This window comes from Aulonocara stuartgranti, assembly GCF_965226115.1.
Source record: "Aulonocara stuartgranti genome assembly, chromosome: 1".
NCBI classification, from domain to species: Eukaryota; Metazoa; Chordata; class Actinopteri; order Cichliformes; family Cichlidae; genus Aulonocara; species Aulonocara stuartgranti.
The window spans coordinates 33795752-33820991 of record NC_138939.1 but is presented as its reverse complement, the minus strand read 5'-3'; the positions used below and the strand labels follow the sequence as shown (position 1 = coordinate 33820991).

The 25240-nt window shown below is 38.9% G+C and overlaps 1 protein-coding gene across 2 annotated transcripts in view; it reads left to right on the top strand.

Annotated features, from left to right (window-relative positions):
* LOC309707913 (protein kinase C-binding protein NELL1-like) overlaps positions 1 to 25240 on the top strand; it is a 310101-nt gene that overhangs the window by 86741 nt on the left and 198120 nt on the right. The window contains exons 1-2 of one of the 2 annotated variants that reach the window (XM_082535506.1): positions 8510 to 8805; positions 21390 to 21486. In XM_082535506.1, coding sequence (XP_082391632.1) covers positions 8705 to 8805; positions 21390 to 21486 — 198 coding nt within the window. In that variant the 5' untranslated portion in view covers positions 8510 to 8704. Of the gene's footprint in view, positions 1 to 8509; positions 8806 to 21389; positions 21487 to 25240 lie in introns of those variants that run through there. The other variant, XM_082535507.1, reaches the window with a different exon arrangement.

Below are 25240 nucleotides of genomic sequence, written 5' to 3'. Positions count from 1 at the left end.
CCACGACATGCACATGAAAGCGCTGCGCATCAAACTTGCAGCTCTTTTTGATTGGTGGACAACCCCCTCAACTTCTTCAGCCACATTTTTTTTGCCTGGTTGCCCTTGCTTCCACCTATCATTTTATTATCAAATGTGTTTTGTGAGATCAGTGTGTTATTTTAGGTATTTGTTTTTCACACACCTTGATTTGTAATACTTGCATTAGTGCCACTGCAGAGTCTAGACAAGGCCAGGTGCAGTAATTGTGATTTCTAATTTCTCCTAATTGAATTATAGGCAGACATCCAGCACATACACCCTTTCTACACACTTGGTAAGCTTTTTGTGTTTGGACCTAATTGCAGTAATGACAATTACACTACCAGGTGGTTGTCCCCTACTTGCAGAAGGTCATGTCGTGCACAGACTGGCTTGTTCTTCCCAGGGGCTCTTTTTCCTCTTTTCAGTATTTTCGTTCTTACTCCTGGATCTGTTTTCTTTTTCTTTTTATTCTTTGACTCTCATAGCCAAGGCTCTGCTGCATGTATGATCTTTAGATGTGAGATGAAAGTCAACCTGGAAACTAACTGGGTTCTATTCCACTGCCGCCTTTAGGGTGGAGCCATATAACATTAAAATGTATGCCTCACAGTGGTTAAAAGGGGTTGATTTGATTGTTTAGGAGTGCCTCATTTGTTTTCTGATCTCAGTTACCACTGCAAACATAAACTCATCATCACTTTGTTGATGTTTTTCAACTTTGTTTTGTTTTTTGTACAGTGAGATAACTGTAATCTGTTTTGTACTTGAACAAGTGCATTACACTCAGGTGTAGTATCTTATGTCAACAACAGCAAAAGCCAGATGCCTTTCATTCTGAGCACTCTAGTATATTATTGTCTTTCAGTGAAAACTATTTTAATTTCTGCGCTCAGGTTTCATATTCTTTGCCGAGGCTGATCCACCCGACAGATGTGTGGTAGCCTCTGTCACCATGTCCAGTATTCTGCTGCTCCAAAAGTGCAACAAACTATCTGTGATTCAGTGCTCATGCCCTGATCAAGTGAAGTATTTTACTTACACCATCAACAGCATGGTTAGTTTTTAGCAATGACTTACACAACACCTCGTAGTGAATAACACAATGTAAAAATACCCAATTTCAGTTCTGGATTCAGTTCTATCACTTGACTTTACATCCAGGTTCAACATATTTCCCCTTCAGCAGCCTAATCTTATTGCAGCATAACCAAGGAATGTTTTAGGGTCACCTAATTAAGCTTTAATATACACTTTAATATACACAGGAACATGAAAAGTTTCATAATAATCTTAAAAGTAGAGCGAGTGTCTGACTCCAGAATCCAACCATCACAGCTCTTGTGCAGTACTATGGTAAAAAAAGACAAAATTGTCCACTGACTGAAGATCCAGATTTGCCATAATGTCCTGAGTCTGACAAAGGTTTAGATGTCCATTCCTATTCTAAATGAGTTGAGTTCTTGAAATTCTCTGCGTATTTAGTCTCCTAGTGGCGCTTTATACTTTAATCCTTAAACATAGCAATCTTCTCTCCACAAGCTAAACAGATGGCTTTACCTCTAGCTACCTCTAACTACTTAGAAACTCATGTTTTGCTAAAAACTCTAAATTGCATCAATGTTTCTTTTTCAATGTAAGCTGACATCTGTTTGTTTGATGTTAGCAAGCAAAGGGCTGTTCTAAGGTGAAACTGTATTTGCTTGCACACATTTGCAAAATGTAAATTGTAAAAAAAGAAAAAAAAGAAAAAAAGATCACCTTCAAAATAAAAACATTAAAGTTTATTTTGATTTCCAAAAAAACTGCAAACTACAGTAAGCCATTCTCTGATGATGATATTTGATGGCCAAAATGGAATAAAGTGCATGATTTGTATTTAATTATATTTGAATCTTAATTTCCTGTTGACCTCACATGGGATGGTCAGGGATGGCAAACTGACCGGATGTGGCCTGGGGCAGTGCAATGCGCTGGTCTGTCTTAATACAAGGTTAGTAGCTTTATCCTGAGCTCATAATTGCATTTAAGTCTTCATTAGTGGGTTTTGTTTAGAGATGGCACGATACCACTTTTTTATGTCCGATACCGATACCGATATCATAAATTTGGATATCTGCCGATACCGATATGAATCCGATATAGTGTTTTTTAATCAACAAAACTGTTTTTTAAATATCTTGCTGCATTTTGTATAAGTTCATACTCAAGTTTAAAACAACAACTACACTAAAGCTATTCTGTTATACCTGTATGCAAAAAAAAAAATTTCATAGTTCAGCAATACTGATCAATCTAATAAACTTAAACCTACACCATCCTCCCTATTCTGGTATTTTAAAGAGTACTTAGCGTAAATATTAAGCAACCTAACTAATAGGGTTCCAACTCCCAGCAACAACAAAAATAAATAAATAAAAAATAGGGAACCACCCCTCACGCTCCACCTCATGATGCTTAATCAACGTAATCAACCTTAATTTGATGCAGTGTGAAAAAAAATGCACAGAAATCAATTATTTTTCAAGAAATATTAAATAGATTCAACATCTTTCTTCAACAAAATTGCAGACTGCACAGATGGTACCTTCCCAAAGGAAAAAGTACTATAGCTTACTAGGGTATATATATTAGACTTAATAGTTACTATATACAGTAATTGACTTCTATTCATTTTACATCAAATTGAAACTTTGGGTGTCAGATAATTATTTATTAAAAGCTAGACATTTTAAATGAGAATAAGAAAGAAAAGTATGTCTTTGTGCCCCCTTTTCCCTGTTAATGCCCTATCGGCCCCCCTGGCTAAACTTTGCTAGATCCGCCCCTGCACAGTTACCAGCGTCAGCTACAAGATCCTCGAGTAGAAAGTAATATTAAATACATTCTAACAATAGCTGATCAAGCTTAAACGTGCTGCTGTTGTTCAGCCCCTGGTTTCCTCTTTCTGGTGCAAAGTGGGCCAAAAGCAAACAAGAGACAAGGACTCGCGACAGAAAAGCCGATCAGCTGATCGTTAAGCAGTTTCATGATTGAAGTAGCAGCAAGAAGAGGCAGACGCTTGTTAAGCTTAACGCAGGAATGCTTTACAAACATTCAGAGATGGACTTACACACTTGCTTTACTTCTCTCGGGATAACTTTGTCGGAGATGAAATGCCGGGTTGCTAGCGAAGCTCCACATGCTATCCAGACCACCGACAGGTCCCGCATGCCACAGCCGCTCTATCACGTGATGCATACTGCTCTGACGTGCTAACGTTCTGAGGTGAGTTACGGCGTGTTGCAAGTTTTGTGAGGTGCTTTCGTGATATTTAATGGATCGGATTACATTTTTTATTTTTCTCCGATATCCGATCCAGTCATTTAGGTCAGTATCGGACCGATACCGATACGTAATATCGGATCGGTCCATCTCTAGTTTTGTTCTTTGGTTGTCATGGAAACAGGCCTGGGCAAAACTTGCTTCCTGTTATTTGGTCATGCTTTTGCCATAATTAGTGCACAGCAATATTCTCAGAGGAAAACCCCTCCAGCAAAGATGATACTTTCATAAACACAAAGTATAATATATGTGTTTATAACATAATTCCTGTATTACAAAAGAACCAAAGAAAGCATTTTTAAAATGGTCCATTTGTCTAGTTTTGATGGTCTTTCTGTCAGAACAAGAACAACATCATAAGTTGTCTATATGCAACTTACAATGCTATTTACACAAATGCAGATTAATTTCTATTTCTTGTTGTATTGGTACAGCATCATTGGAAAAAAAGACACATACTAAAGTAAAGATCTGAGACACCAATGACATGGAAAAAAATAGACAGCTCAGTTGAGTTCTTCTTTGCGGATGAGAGTGAAAATATTTTCTTTCTTTTTTTGGCTGCAATATGCAGTGCATACTTTTGTCAGATCTGAGTTGTGTTCACAGTGTAGATGGTACATGTAGTTTTGTCACACTGTTTTAGTTGTGAATCCCTGTTAAGGAGATGCACACAACAAAATGAAACACAGCAAAGGAAAATTAAAAAATGTAAAAAGATATTCTGTGCCTGGAACACCTCACCTCCTGGGTGAGGTGTCCCGGGCATGTCCCTCCGGGAAGAGGCCCTAGGGCAGACCCAGGACTCCCTGAAGAGATTATATCTCTCGGCTGGCCTGGGAACGCCTTGGTGTCCCCATGGACAAGCTGGAGGAGGTGGCCGGGGAGAGGGAGGTCTGGCCCCATGACCTGGCCCTGGATAAGCGGAAGAGGATGGATGGATGGACACATTCTTATTTTTGTACATGACTTTTATCACTCCTAAAAAATTGCAGAGTCACATCTCTACTACAAAACTGAAAGTAAGTGCACTTACAGTGTGGCTTATAATCCAGTGCAAATCAGAAATAATATATAATTAAAGTTAATGTGATATATAGAAGTCAGAAGTTTGGACACAACTATGGTCAAAGATGAAATATGGCCTCACTATCTAAACTGTATGTTACATTTTGGTAGTTTAGCTATTTTACAGTCAAAAATTAATGCTTTGGGTTTTTTTGTCTCTGTGTTTTTGTATCTGAGGCTACAGATCATTTTACATTTAAACTGTTATGTAAAGGGGTGCATCATTATGTGTGCTTACTTTTTGTACTCTCTCTTCTAGAGGTTTTTGTTGTAGAGTGTGTGGGTGTCACAGCAACAGACTTTGAACACTCATCACTGAAAAACATTACTTACGGATAAGCTGAACAACTGAATAACAATTGGACCTGATTTAGAATTTTTCAAGTTCACTGTGGAGTGAGTATATATATACTATACTATACTCAGGTAGTATGAATTCTGACAGGATTATTTATTCCCTTGTAATATAAGGTCAAGGATTTGAATACATAGATTTATTGATACTGCTCCATTAGCTGCAGTGAGTGGTTGAATGATTTCATTGACTGTTAGGGAGCACAGCTTTATTTAGCTGGGGAATGAGGCAACTGCCTGATACTGCATAAAATATAAATATCTTAAGTGAAGTATTACAAAAACTGCTCTGGATTCAACTATACTGTAATGACAACACCAGAGACAATGATGTGAGACTGTAGAGGGCATAGAGTAGATTCAAAGATCTGTGAGATGATTCAACAATTTTTGGTGATCCCTTTACTTTAGCACTAACATCAGGCTGTTTTGTTTTTTCTTCTTAAATGGAAACTGTTTTTAACTGTTTGATGTGTTTAAATGTATTTATCATATGCAATAAATATGGAAGCTGTGCTACAGCAATATTAAAGCCAGGAGGTTTAAGTTTCATGACAACTATCTGATGTTTTTCCTGTGTTTGTATGGTTGATCTTGGGATGCTCTGGTATCTATCCTCAGTCCAGAGACCTGGGAATTATGTATGTTTTATCTATAGACTTCCTATAGGTTTTCCCTGATGATACTTCCTACTTTTCTTTAGTGTGCCACTAACTTTCTCCCCATGAATCTGTTCATTAGCAGGTCTTACTGTTAGGTAAATACAATGATTAGACATCAACAAAACCAAAATACTGTACACCCTTACTATGTCCATAGGAATAAAGAGGGTCAATAGCAGCCAGGTTCAGTGGATCAAATGCACTAGATTCATTGCTCATCAGCAATGTGATTTGGCAGTTTGCTGCTCTGGAACATTCAGGTGTGTGTTAACACAATGCCAAGAAGGAAAGACATCAGCAATGACAGAGAAGCAATTGTTGATGTTGATCAAATTGGGACGAGTTATAAGTCCATTTACAAACAGTGTCAAGTCCATTTTTCTACAGTGAGAAGGATACAAAAATGAAAGAATTTAAAACGGTTCCCAATCTACCCACAAGTGCATGTTCAGCGTCAGAGCATGCAGTGGTCAGAGATATTGCAAAAAAACAAAAACAAATCCAAGAGCTACATCTTAGGCCCTACAGGCCTTAGAAAAAGACTGAACAAATTTGGCTTGTTTGGAAGAGTTGCCTGAAGAAAGCCTCTTCTCTTTAAAAAAAGAACATGGAAGCAAGGCTTAGGTTTGCAAAACTGCATCTGAGCAGCTTCTGAAACAATTTCCTTTGGACAGACAAGATTAAAGTGCCAACCGTGGCGACCGTGGCTCAGGGGGTTGGGGATCGCATCTGTGACCGGAAGGTCACAGGTTCGATCCCTGGGCCCTCTGTCCTGGTCATTGTGTCCCTGGGCAAGACACTTTACCCTACTTGCCTACTGGTGTTGGCCAGAGGGGCTGATGGCGCGATATGGCAGCCTCGCTTCTGTCAGTCTGCCCCAGGGCAGCTGTGGCTACAACTGTAGCTTGCCTCCACCAGTGTATGAATGTGAGAGTGAATGAATAGTGGTATTGTAAAGCGCTTTGGGTGCCTTGAAAAGTGCTATATAAATACAATCCATTATTATTATTATTATTATTATTATTATTATTAAAGGGCCATAATGTACAGCACCACGTTTGGTGACACCCAAATACAGCATATCTGCACAAACACTGTCAAGCATGGTAGTGGTGGGGTAGTTATTTGAGATTCTTTGGTTTGGGATTACTTTAAAACCACAAGAACAGTCATGACCGGCCCAATCAAAATTCAGGCCTGAGACCACAAGCCTCAATGAACTAAAACAATGCTGTAAGTAAGAGTCGGCTAAAATTCCTCCACAGCATTGCCAGAGACCAATAAAGTCATGCAGAAAATGATTACATGAACTTATTGCTGTGGTAGCTCTACAAACTGTGGAAACATGGGGTGTATTTCACACACATAAACTGTCATAATATGGCTTAGTTTTTGTTAAATAGTCCTGTGGTATAATGTGTCTTGTGTTGATGTTATGTGAGGTGGTATTTAAATAATTTTAGAGCATGGTAAGGGCCAGATTAATTTATTTTACCTCCTGATATGTAAAACCTTTGAATTGAAAGGTATACTTTGTTATTCAGTGTAGTACAGCTGCACAGCACGAGATGAAAATTTGGCTCCTTTGTTCCAAATAGCAACAAATTTGTAATGTCTAACTGGGCCAGCTGTGAGCTGATAAAGACTGCATGTTACATCAGCTTCCCAAGGTTCTCCCTACATACAGTGGTTGGGATTATTAGCACACGGTTGATTGTGTCTTTGAGCAATCGTATTTCTTTTTGAAATTCCCTGCTGTACAATTATCATAGAAGCCAATGGATAGTGGGTCAAGACAGACTTAGAGGAGCAGATGCATGAACAGCATGTGGGAACATGGCAATGGAAAAGCATTTACAGTATGTGGCCTGAATTAACCAGAGGCTAAGTGAAAAGTTGCTTTAAAAAAATGTTTTTTCTGGCCCAAAGTTTATTGCCAGTTGCGTCATGCTTCTTTTTCTCTGTCTGACTTGTGATGGTTGTGTTGAGTGATGTTCTAATTATGCTTTCAAAACAGCTGAATATCAGGGCTGATTGCTAGTTGCAACACAGAGTCTGATTAACTGTCGGAAAATTCGTACAAAATAGAAGATTATGCAAATAATATAAAACTGACTTTCTAACCTGCCTGACACATGGGAAGGTCAGATAGAGCTTGCATGGAAGAAATGCTGCAATGTTTAGTTCTCTAATTGATTTGTTTGTAAACACATAATATCATTTTGATCAGAACAATTGCTCATATAATTTACAGGCAAATTACCAAAAATTCTCTGATTGTAGCATCCCAAATGGAACCACAGATTGAAGCTTTTTCTCTGTTTTGTGTCACATTACAGAAAACATCCAATTTGTAAAGTTGCCTGTTGGTTTAGCAATTTAGAGATGACAAATTAAGAACTTAGAATTTGGACTTGCTTCCTGGTTTATATTTAAATAATCGGGATAAATATTTGATTTGGAAATGTGTTGTGATGTGCTCTTTCTTCTCCTTTGAGTGGAACTATGTTCTCCTTTTTTGTTTCCTTGTTTATCTTATTTATCTTTCCATTGTAGTGAAGTTACAGCTTCTCCAGTGCTTCAAATATGTGCAGTGGGTCTGAGAAGTACACTGTTCCTTACAATCGAGAGGAGGAAAACCTTTAATACTTTTTTGCTTTTCTGAAGCCATCGTGATCTACTTCACATCTATACAGTTTCAAAATAAAATATATATTGGCCATCTCACTACACACTTAGCTAATGAAGGAAGACGGACACTTGGAGCTCTCCCCCTTAAAGATCTCATAATAATATGATATTTTTTTTGTCCAGCAGCCAGACAATGACACTCTGCTTTGCTCATTAAAGAAGCCAGTGAGCTGGAAGGGTTTTTTTTCTTACCTGTTAAGCAGTTCATCTGCCCAGCCAAAACTATCATTAGGATAAGGGCGGGAAAAAAATCCGTTAGAGTGGAATGGGACATTAGGTTAATGACAGAGGTGCAAGGAAGCTTTTGGTTTTGTTTCCTTTTGTATTTCCCAAATATTGCAGTGTGATGTTTCTATATAAATTATACAGGTTTTAAATAGAGATGGACCGATCCGATATTACGTATCGGTATCGGTCCGATACTGACCTAAATTACTGGACCGGATATCGGAGAAAAATAAAAAATGTAATCCGATCCATTAAATATCACGAAAGCACCTCACAAAACTTGCAACACGCCGTAACTCACCTCAGAACGTTAGCACGTCGGAGCAGTATGCATCACGTGATAGAGCGGCTGTGGCATGCGGGACCTGTCGGTGCTCTGGATAGCATGTGGAGCTTCGCTAGCAACCCGGCATTTCATCTCCGACAAAGTTATCCCCGAGAGAAGTAAAGCAAGTGTGTAAGTCCATCTCTGAATGTTTGTAAAGCATTCCTGCGTTAAGCTTAACAAGCGATATATGGAGCGACTGCCTCTTCTTGCTGCTACTTCAATCATGAAACTGCTTAATGATCAGCTGATCGGCTTTTCTGTCGCGAGTCCGTGTCTCTAGTTTGCTTTTGGCCCACTTTGCACCAGAAAGAGGAAACCAGCGGCTGAACAACAGCAGCACGTTTAAGCTTGATCAGCTGTTGTTAGAATGTATTTAATATTACTTTCTACTCGAGGATCTTTTTCTACGTAGCTGACGCTGGTAACTGTGCAGGGGCGGATCTAGCAAAGTTTAGCCAGGGGGGCCGATAGGGCATTAACAGGGAAAAGGGGGCACAAAGACATACTTTTCTTTCTTATTCTCATTTCAAATGTCTAGCTTTTAATAAATAATTATCTGACACCCAAAGTTTTAATTTGATGCAAAATGAATAGAAGTCCATTACTGTATATAGTAACTATTAAGTCTAATATATATACCCTAGTAAGCTATAGTACTTTTTCCTTTGGGAAGGTACCATCTGTGCAGTCCGCAATTTTGTTGAAGAAAGATGTTGAATCTATTTAATATTTCTTGAAAAATAATTGATTTCTGTGCATTTTTTTTTCACACTGCATCAAATTAAGGTTGATTACGTCGATTAAGCATCATGAGGTGGAGCGTGAGGGGTGGTTCCCTATTTTCTATTTATTTATTTTTGTTGTTGCTGGGAGTTGGAACCCTATTAGTTAGGTTGCTTAATATTTATGCTAAGTACTCTTTAAAATACCAGAATAGGGAGGATGGTGTAGGTTTAAGTTTATTAGATTGATCAGTATTGCTGAACTATGAAAAAAATTTTTTTTGCATACAGGTATAACAGAATAGCTTTAGTGTAGTTGTTGTTTTAAACTTGAGTATGAACTTATACAAAATGCAGCAAGATATTTAAAAAAAACAGTTTTGTTGATTAAAAAACACTATATCGGATTCATATCGGTATCGGCAGATATCCAAATTTATGATATCGGTATCGGTATCGGACATAAAAAAGTGGTATTGTGCCATCTCTAGTTTTAAATGATAGCCAAGCCCTTCTTATATTAAAAGTGAGAAAGAATATAAATGTTACTCCAAATGAGGAATTCAGGTATACCTTTTTAATTTCCTGTGAAGGGCAGTGCCGCTCAGCAGAGCAGCAACCATTCATTACTTTATTACCTGATCACTGACGCCCCAGCTAAGAGGAGGGTACTCTGCCAAGAATAATAATGAGTTAAAATCAGGTTAATAATGCTACATGACGCTGTCTGTAACCTGTAACCTTGGCACTGATGACCTTGTTGTTGGCAAGGTTTCCGCTGGAGACACAACATCTCTGACAGGAAAGCTCTTTTGTTTGACTGCGCTGGTGTATTGTCCCAGCTTCATAGGACACACAGTGAAAGCAGATAGGAAATTATATGTGGCCTTTGGGTCTTTAATCAACAGGGTATTTCCAGCAAAATAAAATGCGTTTAGATCATGGGTGGCTGTTCTTCCAGGGCAGCAGCTCGTACAAACCTCTGAGTAATTACTCCTCCTGCACTTGGCAAGCTAATGAAGGAAATTTTTAAATGTCAATGAAGTGGTGGTGGTGGTTGTAAAGCCTTTTCTTCATTTGATTTTCCGCAGTGTGCTCTCCATGTGAGTCAGGCTACACAGAGCCATCTCTAACATCCGACTGGGATTTACAATCAGTGTTGCAATCCAGCCATTCGAATGACGCAACTGTTAAAAGCGAATTATTTTCCCTCTGGGCGCACTTATCACCTGAGATTAATTTAAGGCGTGAACTGGTAAACTAGCAGTCCTGATGTGAATGCATCTGGTGCTGATCAACTTTTTTGTGGTGCTGCTTGCATCAAAACTATTTCCCTCTGATCTAAATTTTTAATCAGAAAAATCCTTTAATCATATGTGTCGGTGTTGGTACAATTATTTGATCCCCTGCTGAATTTGTAAGTTTGCTCGCTTCCAAAGAAATTAACAGTCTCTGATTTTATTTTAATGAGAGAGACAGAATATCAATGAAAAATCCAGATGAAAAGTTGTAAGGTATTTTTTTGTAGTTGGTAACCAGGTTTGCACACTTGAGCAGGGGAAACCCATTGTTACTAATGTTGGTCCCAACTGCCTTTCTCATGATCATCCTCACCCCCACGAGGCAAGATCACACATGAAGCTCCAGACCAAGGGACATCAGTGGTCATTCTCTTTTCTAATAATCACTCCAGCAGTGGTTACCTTCTCACGAAGCTTCATGCTAATGGTTTTGTAGGCCATTCCAACCTTGGTCAGGTCTACAGTCTTGTCCCTGGCATCCACTGTCAGCTCTTTGGTCCTGCCCTTGGTGGTGGAGAGGTTGGAATGGAAGAACCTGATTCTGTGGATAGGTGTGTTTTATGACTTATTTTCATGGGCACACAGCCAATCTGTGGAAGCCAGAATTCTATTTGGGTTACATAAGTTAAATAAACTGGGAGGAAAGTTTTAAAACTGACTGACATTAAAAGATAATAGTTAGGGTGCATTCACACCTGCTGTGTTGAGTCCGTTTAAATCAAACTCTTGTTTTTTTTTTCCAAGACCCTTTGGAGTAGGTTGTTTCAGTCTAGTTCCAAATGAATGTTTATGGTGTGAACTTGACCAGACCTCAACCCAAATTAACTGCTAGATGTAATTAGCAAGTTTGAGCTAAAAACGAAAGACAACAAATTGCAACCAATCTGAGTCAGTCTGCACAGATGAGCGCACTCCGCTGGTTGTATTGAGTTTATATAGAGGTTGATGAGCAGCTACATCATTTTACAGCTAAATCTCTGTCCTGCAGCAATTCCATCACTACAGTATTTGTGCAGGAAATGTTGTTTCAAATTGGTTTGGGCTGGAACGTGGATATCAATAGTTCATATGAATTTATTTTTAATGTGAATTTCTGTCTATGTCGACACCTACAGATTTTTTTTGTCAAGTTATCACTATATTATCAACAGATTGCATGCACTGTAGTTCTCAAGTTGACCTCATTCTAGCAAACTGATAGCAGACTGACTCCATCTTACTGTCTTTCATTGCCATCTTGACCAAAGTGGGTTTTAAAACAGCAACTGACAGCGAGTAGTCTCAGACCTGATTCCCATCTCCAAAGCAACCATTTCAAAGGCAACAAAGTAGCAAGTTCACTGTGCACAGTAACAATGTGATGTGCAGGCTAATCTGATATCTACTCTAACAACAAAGAAAGACAGTTCATTGATTAGTAGGAACATGATATTGCTTCTGTTGACATTGTTTTCACTTTAAAGTGAGTCCTGTTTAAAACAATACATTTGAAGCTCAATGCAAAAACATATACTGTATACCCTGTAAAATTACAAACAGCTAATGCCTGCAGTAAAGCAATGCTGTTTTGTATCTTCATCAGGCCCCTGGTATGACCCACTCTTCACTAATGTATTACCCCCTGCGAGTTTACATGTTGACCCTCATATTAATCATTTGTTTTTGCCTAGAACAAGATAACATGCCACTTTAATCCTCTGAACATCATTATCTCTTTCCAGCCATCCATTTTCTTAACTGCTTTTCCAATTCAGGGTCGCGGACGGGCCAGAGCCTATCCTTGCTGACATAGGGTGAGAGTACAATCTGGACAGATTGCTAGTTTATCACAGGACTGACACAGCTCACAGGGCTACTACGGATCATTAACTCCTTTTCTTTTTGTAAAGTGTGAGCCAATGTAAACTATGCTAAAAGGAAATCATCAGGACACTGGAAACTTTCTCCTTGTTTCGTTATTTCTTTGCACTCCTGCTTAATATTCGAAGCTGCTGATGCCATATTTTTGTCTGCTTTTATATGATGGATATCTACATGCAGCCATCATGGCCTGTGCAATGAAAAGTGTTGTCACTCAAATATTTTCAGGGACAGATATGAGGCTGTTAGTTCTCCCAGTAGTTTTCTTGTTTGAGGTTCACCGTTGTTTTGTGTCCAGTGTGATGGAGTGTGTCATTACCGCAGCCTTCCTCTGTTGAGCTCAGCAGGGTCCAACACACCTCCTTCAGGCAGGTGGTCAGGCTCAGGCCCCTGGTGGTGAGGACGAGGAAGAGAAGAGGAGCTTTATACTCCAATGAGACCCAGGGGACACGCACACAGCCATACATCCACATCTTACCATCCTCACCATCTTAGTGTCTTTCTTTTTTTAAGTATATCTGCAGATACAGTACAGTAGTAGTGCCTTATCAGAAAAGGACACAAGGTTCTATCACCAGATAAGGTCATTGTTGAGGTGAAGTAATTATAGATATCTGACAACGTGGTAGCAGGCACGCGTTTCCTCCGGGAACTGGGTGACAATGCTAGATTAGACTCTATCTTCATATACATACTTGTAGGTAAAACCAGTCATACCCCCCCCCCCCCCCCCCACACACACACACACACACACACCAACAGGGAGGTAAAAGAAAAGAATTTGGGTCGTTTTATCCATTAAACATGATACATCTGCCATCTTGTGAGGATATGTTCTAGTTTCATGGTAGCAGTTTCCTTTTTCAGGGAAGATGCTCCAGTCCCTTTCATTTAGTTTTACCCTCTCCACTTCTCCCTTTTTTCTCTTTTTTTTTTGTACACATTAAATAAAAACAAAAATCAGAAACACTGTTAAAAGAATCAACTTTCTTCCCTTAAGGTTTTCTGACTCTTTGTGATTACTTGGCCTGGATTTAAAAGCGAATGGGAATATCGATTCAAATCACATGTCTGCCATCACAGAGCATAATGGCAGCATCTTTCAACCACTGTGGGTGGCAGAGCTCCAGTCTGAGCTGGTAAAGTTCAGTTCATTTTCAGCACTTAAGAGGCATGAGAGAAGCTTACAGATGCCCTTTTAGAAGTAGAGGCTGCAATGACAGCTGCCCAAATTTGCAGCAGTACTTTCACTGAAGTAAAAAAAAAACCTGGGAAACAAGAAAGAAAACCAGCACGTTATTTCACAGCCCGATTCACCATCCTCACACCACCGCGGACCAGTGATGCAGAGGATATGATATATTGGGTGTATCGAAAAGTATTTCAAAATTCTGTAATTCCACAGTTGCCCACTGGTAATGATTAAAACAGTCTATTATCAGAATCAAAATACTTTATTGATCCCTGGGGGAAATAATTTTTTTGTTACAGTGCTCCATTATATTATACATTAACAAGACAGACAATACGCTAACTAAGAATAGTACAATATATACATATACATAAAGTCAATTATTAATAAATAGCTGAAAAAGAAACATGTGTAGTTGTAGCAGTAAACTACTATTAAAAAGAGCAGATTTGTGACTTTCATGGGTGCTGGTAGGTAGCATAACAACACCAGTGGCTGCAGTGACTCCAGATGTGTTTACAAAAGTATGAGATGACTTTCACTATCATATGGACATGTCACATGTGAACATTGGACATTTTGTGTGTAAAAAAACGATTTTTAGCCATGTATTTTAAAATTTACTGTAAGTTTCTATGTCCAATGTTTTTTTAAATAGCCTTTTTAAAGGCAGATGATTGTTTTTGATAGAGCTAGTATTTATATTTTCTTTTTGTAGCACTTGAATTTCATATTAATGACATTTAAAAGAAATATTTTTGCATCCTGAGCACCCTGTATTACATGTAGTCAATGTATTGGTCAGTTCGGTTCTCAAACTCTATTAAATACATGAAAAAACAGCACCATAAAAAATTACAAATTAAAGGAAAATATTTTCTGAATATTCCTGAATATTTTGGGGTCATTTAGTTGATCATTTACCTTAACTTAGACTCCTGGTGTGGTTAAAATATTAATAAAAAATGCAGAATAATGTTTGACTGTGTGTAGATGCCAATTCAATGAAATTTCCCCCCAAAATTGCACATGTCAAACTAATCCAGACATTTAGCCTGTAGTCCACAAACATAAAAAACAAATATATGTTGTTATATTTTTAAATATTAAAAAAAAGATAGTAGGGTGTACTCTGGACATAAAAGTTTGAGAAACTGAAAGAAAGGTGGACAGGTAATGGTGTACCGTTTAAAAAAATCTTTACACTTTAAAAAAAAGTACACAGAATTAAAAATAAAATGCCAGAAATATCAAACTGACAGTACACAGGCAGAGAAGCGTAGTATTTATGTCGAAACAAACAACCAAACACCTTCACTCAGGTTGGTACCTAAATGAATGAAAGCACCACGCATGAAAGAATTTTACTTCCATTATTTTTATGTCTTTATAGGAGTATCTCACATGTCCATGTGTCTGCATGAATAAATTACAGCTGCTGTGCTGTCAGATCAGTGCAATTCCTCAGCATGACCAGAATTTGTCATTGTGTGGAAGGCAATATAGCAGCTTCATGACCTGTGTGTATGTTTTTGGTGTGTGTGCATACTTTTTTAATGCTTCCTATGTTGGTTGACAGCAGTTCTGCTACAACAAACCAGATGAGATTCAAGCATCTGTTTTTTCAGACATAACCTCTAGAAGAGGAGAAGTGGGTGAGCGTGACAGTGGGCAGTTGAGTGGCAGATTACTTCAAATTACAGGAAAATTATTTACAAGTATATGTGTATGTATTGTTTCCCAAATTGGAAAATTTTTAAATTTTGAAAAGCTATTTCCTACAGAGGTTTTTCAAAGTAATGCCTCCAAAGGGACAGACATGCAAATGTTCCACTTTCTCACTTTATGTGTATGTATAGTAGAGACAATGATATGCTGTGTGAGACAGTCAATACAGCTTAGCACCTAGAATCACTGCTGTCACAGAGGTGCTACTGAGAGATGAAGTCACATAATCATTCCCTTGTGATGCCAGGCTCTCTGTTCTGAAGCATCCTAAGCACTGTATATAAAGGAGGAACACAACAGTTTTTTCTACCTATAGCTAAGGGAAATGACTTATGTGAACTGTAATGCAAATTTTAGGGGGTTCAGCTACAGTTATTGTAATTTTACACACAGGTACAAGCATATCTATGGAACATACAGTACACTGGCATGAAGAAAAGTGCTGATCGCAGAACTCTTCTTGCACAGAACAGTAGAAATCCACATGTAAATGAGCTGGAATTCATATCCAATCAGAATAAATGGACTGTAACTGAGAATCATCCCAATTATTATGAGCACATTACAGTTAGTAGGGCATAATTTGTATTCACAAAGAAAGGGTTGTCTCGTGTTAATTCTTGTACATTTTGCTCACAATACATCCCCTTTTCCCTGTCCACATAGACTGTGATGTGGATTGTTTAATACACCTGTAGTCTAGCATGATAGCACGATGAAAGTGTAGGCTTGGCTTACACAGAACATTGCACATTATAGACAATTCGTTCTGAGCAGCAGCATACAGAAAGTGTCTCAAGGACTTCTTAGATTGGGTGTAGACTGTAATGTTGGTCATCATTTGTGTATATTGTATATACTGAATATATTTGGTTGTGATTCCAAAACAGTCGTTTGTTGGAATGTGAAAGGGTGTCACAGCATGCCCACTGAAACAGTTTTATGAACAAAGACTCAACAAAGTCTTACAGTGCCTAAATTTATAAAGATTCTCCTGGTGTGACTGGTGCTACAAACACCATCTACAACCATCAGGAATGCAGCTTGATCAAAAGATTCTGGCTCTATTCTTTGAAAAAAAAAAATCGGGTAAAAAATACAACATGAAATGGTTGAGATTCCAACAAAAGTGAAAATCTATTCGCACCAGCAGTAGACTCATTTATGGGTACAATTGGAAGTGCAAAACAAACATGTAGATATATGATCACCTAGAAAACACATTTTCAGTCTGAACACGTTTGTTATGAAAGCTGTTTTCTCTTGGTTGTTTTAAAAAGAAAAATCAGGTTTCGTGAGCTCACTGGACTATAATATGATAAGCACCCTGAAACCCAATCTAGGTTACGCATACACACTGGGAACGTTTTGCAGTTTTTTTTTTCTTTTTTCTTTTTTAGTTGCCTGCAACAGTCACCAGTAATCTGCCACCCGCCTTCAGTGACTTGGCATTTCCCAGCTTGTGCTTTTGGCAGGGGATAAACTGAGAGCTTTGAGAATTATGTCCCATGGTGAGTCAAGTGATTCAAAAGGGACATTAACTCCCAATTTCGGACTTCATCTCTCTGCCAGAAGAAAGACACAAACATGACAGAAAATGTCTCAGGCTCAAATAGTGGAAAATTGAAAGTGGTCTGGAGTTTAGTGTGGTTGGCAGATATTGGCGAAGCAAAAGTGATGGCTGTGATTGAGACTGTTCTTTTGAAGTAAAGCTACGAAGGCTGTCAGACCTAAATAGATTGTCTAAATTTTGAAGAAAGAAAATATCTTTTTTGGATTTTTTTTCTTTTTTCTTTTTTTTTTTTTTTGCTTTATTGAGATTGTGAAGGCAGATAGACGTGGCTTTTTCTTAGCCTTTGAGGCTTAATATTTCTTTATATTTACTTTTATCAGTATTGAATATGAACTTTGGATGCAGTAAACCAGTATTGCTGAAATCCTGACTGCCCAAGATTACATGTACTTTATTCAGTTCAGTCAGTAAATTGTTGAAAATGAGGCGGTCTGGCAGCTTATTGAAATTGACTGTCAACAAAATATGTGCTTTGCGGTACGACGTAGATATATACAGCCATATATACAGCCTGCCATACGGTGCTTCCACACTTCCAGCAGGCCATAAGGTGGTACTTTCCACATTTCAGAATTTTCTCTTCACCTCAGCCACTCCATTACCATGAATGATACCGAGTGATTCCACAGCTGCCTGACTCTTTCTTCTATGTCTATATGTGACTCTTTCTTATTTTAACTCTTGGTGATGTATAGACAGACAATGATAAAGGTTAACTGGAGCTATGTTACATTTTTACTGGTTATGGCTCCAAGTGGTGAGATGGCTCCAATGGAGACCTGTTACGACTCATAGCAGCAACTACAATTAGAAGGGGGTCCTGTTATGGCTGTGGCTTAGGAGGTATAGCAGCTCATCTGCTAATCTTACTGACTGCTCCAGTGTGCAAGTATCCTTGGGCAAGCTATTGAACCCCAAATTGCTTTCTGGTGCATCCAGTGGAGTGTGAATGCTAGATAGAAATGACTTAGATGTAGAGAAAGGGTAAATGGGGAAATGAGGCACTTTGTATAAACTGTATAAAGTGCTCAAGTAAAGTAGAAAAGCACTATGTAAGACCTTTTCCATTTATTGCTAAACTTTGTCTGATTTTCTGGGGGGGGTTTCTCTACCAAAATCTATCTCTGCCCTGCCCTTCGGGCTATCATAGGAAGGAAAAATATATGTCAATGCTTTTGCATTCTTTGGGAAATGTAGCTGGGTAATTATGTCATTGGCATCGGTGAGCCAGAATTTGCACTTGTTTTTTGCTTTCACTTTGCAGTCGCGCGAACTGTGTATTGAGAGCGACAGCACTGATTGGTGAGTGACTATCATTTACGCACCAATTCCTCTGACATCGTCTCATCAATCGATAGCTTACTATGCAAACATGACAAGTGAAATCTCCCGCAGCAAGCTTAAACATGTGAGAGGTTGATCGCGCAGAGAATCGCTGAGCGTTATGTGAGTGCCTGTGTAAAAGCAGCAGGATATATATTTTAGTTCTGCTCAGCCAAATAAGACAGGTCAGGGTGAAGAAGTGACCACAAAACGGAAAAGTTATGACAAATCAGACTATAAGGCAAAAAGAAAGTGCAGCTTTATGGTTTCATGGACAAAAGAATTCTCTGTGGCTGCAATATGACGAGCTAAATAACCAGGGCTGCACATAAGTGGTCCGCAGGTGCGCATTTGCTGTCAAAACAAAAAACGGGCACAAGATAAGAAGTTACAACGCATGTTTGCGTACGTAAGATTTTCTGGAGGAGGACAGACATTTGTTTAGAACTCTTAAAAATGTCGAAGAAGCTCCTTTAAGCAATTACTGTGATGTTCCTCCACCTCCAAAGAAATGTCAGAAGGAGTCCGAACCACAAAAGAAGCGCGTATTCTCGGAAAAGTGGTTGCAGGAGGTGAGCTGGCTTCAAACAAATGATGAACGCACAGAGATGTGGTGCAGAATGTGCCGTGAAAATCCCACTCTAGTGGACAAAACAGTGCCTTTTAACTGGACGCAAACGCGCGTTGCAACTTCTTATCTGGTGCGCGTCTTTTATTTTGACAGCGAATGCGCACATGCGGACCACTTTTGTGCACCCGTGTAAATAACATAATGTTCTGCCGGGTGTGTTGTTGGTTTTCTCTCGATTTCTGAGTCGACAAGCGCCTTTGTTACTGGGACCAGTAATTTTAAGAAAGGCCCCCATTAGAACCCATGAGAAATGCAAGAAATGCATTATTGCTCAGTCTGCAATATCTTTCCCAGAACAAACACCGATTGCAAATAACATACTAAAAATAAACCTGAAAAATCTGTTTAGAACAGCGTACTATGTTGCAAAGAGTGAACTACCACTGGCACAATTTAGCAGTCTTTGCAAACTTCAAAAAGCAAATGGCCTCGATCTTGGTTCCACTTGCCTCTTACCAATGACTTCAGTGGAAATTTCAAATTCAGGATCTGACAAAGACTGATTCATGTCCTACACAGTTCTTACAAGTTCATAGAAATTTCTGTTCAATTAGAACCAAGTATTTGAGTTGATGATTGTAATTTTTATACAATGTTGTAATTAGTGTTTCAACAATTTTTTGATTAATGTTTTGTTTCTGTTACAATATTATACTTTAATGTATAATATTGTAAAGGAAACAAAACATCAATCAAAAAATTGCTCTCTTTTTTATTCGGGCTACTTAAATTTATTTTGGGCTACCAAAAACTGAAGAGTCCCTGCCCGAAGGGCTACCAGGGATTTTGAAATTTTGCGAGCCCTGCACCATGGTAAATATATATAAATATATAGAAACACAGTCACTGCAATTATTCACTGATAAAGTGTTTTGTGCGCTTGACTACAAAACTTTACCCGTTTTCATGAAATCCTGGCGAGAGACGTGCACCATTAATCACACTTTACCCTATGCTAACTAATATATGTCCTGTGACAATCAGCAGCCAGACTGCTAATACACCCGGAAGCACATCACTGTTCTAATTGGCATTGCTGTTCTCCAGTGTTCCTTGTGTGAAACTCCCAGTGTTGATCGCTGCTGAGCTGTTGATAGGAAAAGGTGAGGGAAGACAAAAACAGCAAGGTTGGATTTTGGGAAAAGGCTGGGTTGAGGGGGAAAAAAAGGTATGATCACATAACCTCTACATTCTGTATTGCGGCAACATCTTGCCCTGCAGGTGGGAAATCAAACACTTATGGTAAAAATAGCCTTGAGATACTGCACCACTTTTACCCCAGCATGGAAAAAACAAAATATGTGTTCATGTCACAACATATTTAACAAAATCAATGAATGCTAATCTACCCACTATGTTAGGTTTTTATTTTATTTTATGTTTTATTTTATTTTTTTCACAAGAAGCTGTCGTAGCCACGATTTGCTAGCATTGTGCTAAACAGAAGTGTTGTTTTGTAATATATGGTCCTAAAAGAAAGCAAAATTGTTACTACTTTCAGTAAACTCTGTGGGCTAACATCCAGGAAAGTTCAAAGGTGCGTCAGTTTGGATACTTAGTAAGTAGTGCTGGTGTACTGCCACTGTTTTCGGTAGGGTAGTGAACAATTATAACTAGGCAGGCCTTTGTCCACATCTAATTTTAAAGTCCTAGTTTTTCCTGTTAGGCAGCTAGCTAGCGTTAGCGTCGCCATCAATGCTGATGTTTGTTGTTTTAAAATTTGACCGATACTCCATTGCCCGCTAAAAAAATTAACTGGAACCATTGCTACATGTAGCCACCCACACTTGTCTATGTGAACTGAAGTATGAAGTCATAACTGCAAGTCTAAGTATGGAAGTATGAGATTTGAGACAGAACACAATAAAGAAATCAGCTTTCTACTCATATTGGCTCCTGTTGTGAGAAAGAGGAAGGAAAAGCTGTCAAATTATTCTCTGACATCCTCAAAGAGGCCCATTGCAGCCCACTGGCATCTGTAAGCCCACCTTACTGGAAGGAATAAATGGTGCCGAATGACACTGAGGATGTTTGCTTTGATAATGCCAAAGCCTGTTTGTGTCTGTGTCAGGAGTCGGGCGGTTAATCCAGCCTACATTCCAGGTCCTGATATCAATGCCGTGTTTGAGAACCGTTGGGCGAGACTTGCTGTCATGCTTGAGGAGAGCAGCCGTTGCTTTACACTGTCTGCTTTCTATGAAAGGAAGGGGGTGTATGGGAAGGAGCAGGGACACATATTCTGTCGGATTTACTTTTCTATTCAGTTGCGTTGGATCAGTACCTCGTTCCAGGCCAGCACAAAAAGAGAAACCTTTCTGTATCTGTGTTGTTATCAAATCATAATTGCTTTTTTCTTCGTCTTTTTTTTCCTGTTTTTTTGCAGAATTTATGAGCGGGTGATAGACCCTCCCCAGATGGAGCTCACCCCAGGCAGTGGAGTGTGGCTTGGCCAGCATAGCCACAGGCATGGTCTGTTTAAGGTAAGACTCCACAGATAATATGCAGACTTTATGCACCTTAGCATGTTTCACATTCAACATTGCCAGGTGTAATTGGGCAGATTTACAGTAGGTTGTGTGGGGGAAGAACGCCCGCTGTAAGATGCAAGAGTAAAGTATGGAGGGCTTACAGAGGAGCTGCAAAAAGCGCAGCTTGAGCTTTTCCTCCCTTGTTTCCAAGCCCATCACAATGATGTCGATTTTTAATCTGTGCTTGTTTTCTCCAGCTTCTGCATGCATTCGCAGCAGGGAGCAGACATGGCAGGGAATCACAAGGACATGCACATTCCCTTGATATTCCTACCTCTACTGCCCACCCGTCATGCAATCAATGGGCCTTTTTTGTCTTTGTAACACTGATTAGCCAATAGGCCCTTTTGTGGTGTGATTTATGTCTCCTCTTCATGCTTTGACACTATCGCTGCTGCACATGAGCACCATTCTTTCTCCGTTTACCTCCTTCATCCCTTCTTGCATCGACACTTCAAGGAACTCCTTCTTTTAGTCAAAGACTCTGGTCTTGAAAGACAGAGCCCCATCAGGCAGTTCCCTACCTGCAGTCAGCTCGGTGCCTTCCATGTGCAGGGAGCACTAAAAAGTGTTTGTCAGCAGCCAAGACAGAGTGTGGAAGAGCGAAAGCTTGTGTGAAGAGACTGAGGGAATGAGGAAGTTCTCCCTTCAGATTGACACAAAGTTAAGATGAGAGATCGTGTCTGACAAGTGCAGTAGCTCATTGTATCAGTGACCTGCTGCTTTGTGCATGATAAAGGTTATTTAGAGCTGCACGTTTCCCCTCCTGTTCACATCATTAGTTGTTACAGGAAAAGTGACGTTCAGATGTCTGAGACCTCCAGATGCTATTCACCTTTTCTTGAAAATGTAGTGCTGTTATTTTTTATATTGCAGCTGATAATATTAGATGAACAATTCAAAACCCTGTTTTCTTTTTTGATTGCATGGAATTGACACATTCAACTCATACTGCTACAACTTTTTTTTTGTTCATGTTGTTCCAAAGAGCTTCTTATGAAGTCAAGAATCCTTAGCTTCCTGTGCTGCTCTCTTTGAACACTTCAGTGTAGCCACAATTTCACGCTTAGAAAACCCCTCTCGACTGATGACTCTTCCCCTGAATTCTTTTGCTATCTTTCCCACTATCACAGTGCTACTTAGTATGCAGCGTTTTAGCTGGAAACTTGAGGTGCAGCCATATTTTTAGCAGATGAACAATAGTTTATGTAGTTTTGTACAAGCCGGGCAGGTCAACGGAAGGCAATTCCTGTGAGGGATCCAGCTCAAAAGTGTCCTTTAGTCTAAGAGAATTAACACGGTCATTGCTGCAAATGCGTTTTGCGGTTTTAAAATAATAAAGAGATGCGTTCTTTATTTTACTGTTATTACTTATAGATGTCCAGCTGTATGATTACTTCCAGGCTTACATAGAAATGTAGGAGAATTTGGATCCTGTCTGTGAGACGCACTTGTATATTTTTCGCTGCCTGCATGCATACAGGTCACATGTTGCTCATAAAGCAACCTCTGAAATCGTAACAATGGTTTGTGTTCCAATTAGCATCCAAGGTCCTGCTAAAGGAGGCGAGTTACCTACTTACATTTAAACATTGTCTACTTCTCCTTTTCTTTTTAATTATTGTTCCTTTGATTGTGTTGTTGGAAAAGAAAATGTGGTTAAATATACCAGTTGTAAGCTGTTGTTTTTTTTATTCCCCAGTCTTTAACCCTTTAAAGCCGGTGGGAGCGGGCACGCTCCGTTTTGCGTAACTATTTTTAAATCCCGGTAGCACTACAACCACGTAAGCTAGCGCAATAATTTTTTTTGCATATGAAACCGGAGTTGTACTTACATCTTATGCCTTGGTCACAGTTTCCTTCCACGTATAGCTTTACAAAAACTGCATAAAAAGCACTTGCAGCAACAAAAAAATAATATTCCAGAAACACGCTTTGCCGATCCGATCAGCTGTTTGTAACACTTCCTACGTCCATCAGCGAGAACTATCACATGTCCGCCATGACCTGGCCGAAACCAGAAGTGGCGTCATTTTGCGGAAACGTAGTTTTTTACCATCAGGGCCTCATGAGCCTATACTGGTTTTTTTAAAAGTTATGTTTGACTTTATGACTTTCTGTGTCGTTTCTGGGATGCTTAGGACTGCTGGAAATAGTTTATTTTGATGCATATGCTGTTATTTTGCAAATTTGCATTATAATATTTATTTTTGTTTTTCCTGCAGTATATAAAAAATGGTGTATTTCAAAAATAAAACTATGAAGACACTCAAAATAAAGATACTGTGGTAGGAAACTATTTTGTGCAACTTTTTTGTATTTACATTTTTGAGGGATAAGCCTCTTAAATTTCTCTAACTAGAAATATATGTTAAAAAAAACAAAAATGATTTTCAATTTTTGTGTAGTTTATTGCACTTTTTTTGCAATTTATGTAATTACTATGCACTTAATGCAAACATTTTGTTAAAGATTTGGGCTATAATGGTTGTATTGATGTATAGCAACTTGAAATGCTCCCAAAAATGGCACTACAGCATGTAAAAATATAATATAAGCTCTGGCGGACTTGGTTCTATGGTAGGTCTTAAAGGGTTAATATTTATATAACTGTATTTAAAGCACAGGGACACAGCATGCCTCCAACAATACACCATTGGTACCTCTAAGTCATTAGTTTAATCTGTGCACAAAGAGAATGTAGAAAGTTTGAAAATGTGGCATTGTCCAACTTGTTTGCTATTCTCCTCACACACTCCCTATTGCTCCTTCCTTTAACCTGCTAAAGACGAGAGGATAAACTTAGGTCTCCTCATGTCTAAAGCTGAGAAGGGTTTGTTGGGAAAGGGGAGAGGAAAAAAAATAAATAAAGAGGCGAGGTGAAGGGAAGAGAAAAATAGCCAAGAGCTATAGAAGTAACACTGCAGATAGAGATAGGGGGTGAAATAAAGCAGCAGCTGTAATCTATCGCATTCAGTGTGCGGGAATGGGATAATGATAAGATGGGCTAACTAGGCCTTTAAATAAAGCATATTGAGCCCTTGCAGTAGCTTGGGATGCTCTTCATCCTCTCAACACTCCTCCTCCAGGGAACCTCTCCATCTGAGGGAGCAACTGTAATAAATTATCTTTATCTAGAATCCATTGTGCCAAGGATGCTGACTCCTCAGGGACTCTGCAAGCTCGTTTGGAACCGCTGCTTTTGTGAAACGCTCTATGTTTCATGCACTACAGGACAATAATGAATCTAGTATGGACAATGATGGAAAGACTGAATGCATTACATAAGGCAGTGTGAAGTTTCAGGAGTCAACGTCTCCTTTACCTTACCTGCGTCTCACTTTGTCCTCTGTTGCCCGGTTGTTTAAATTACTTTCTTTATCTTTTCTTCACGCACCTCATCTTTTTCAGTGCATCACTCAAACATTACCATTTTATCCTTTGATATGTTCGCTCTCTTCAACCCAGTATCAGTGGTAATACAGTAATAATACAATACAGGCTGGGGTTAATTCAGCCTACTTTATAATGGAAAATGGAAAAGAAACTCTTGGGATGAATGGGAAATTTGCACATTTTGGAATAAATTTGAATTTTTTGAAGAGCTGAACTTTAAAAAATCCTCTATATTTTCCTTGTAGTTGCTCTGCATTCCCTTGTTCATAGTTTAAGAGTAGGGTTTAGGGCTTACAGATTTTTATATCAG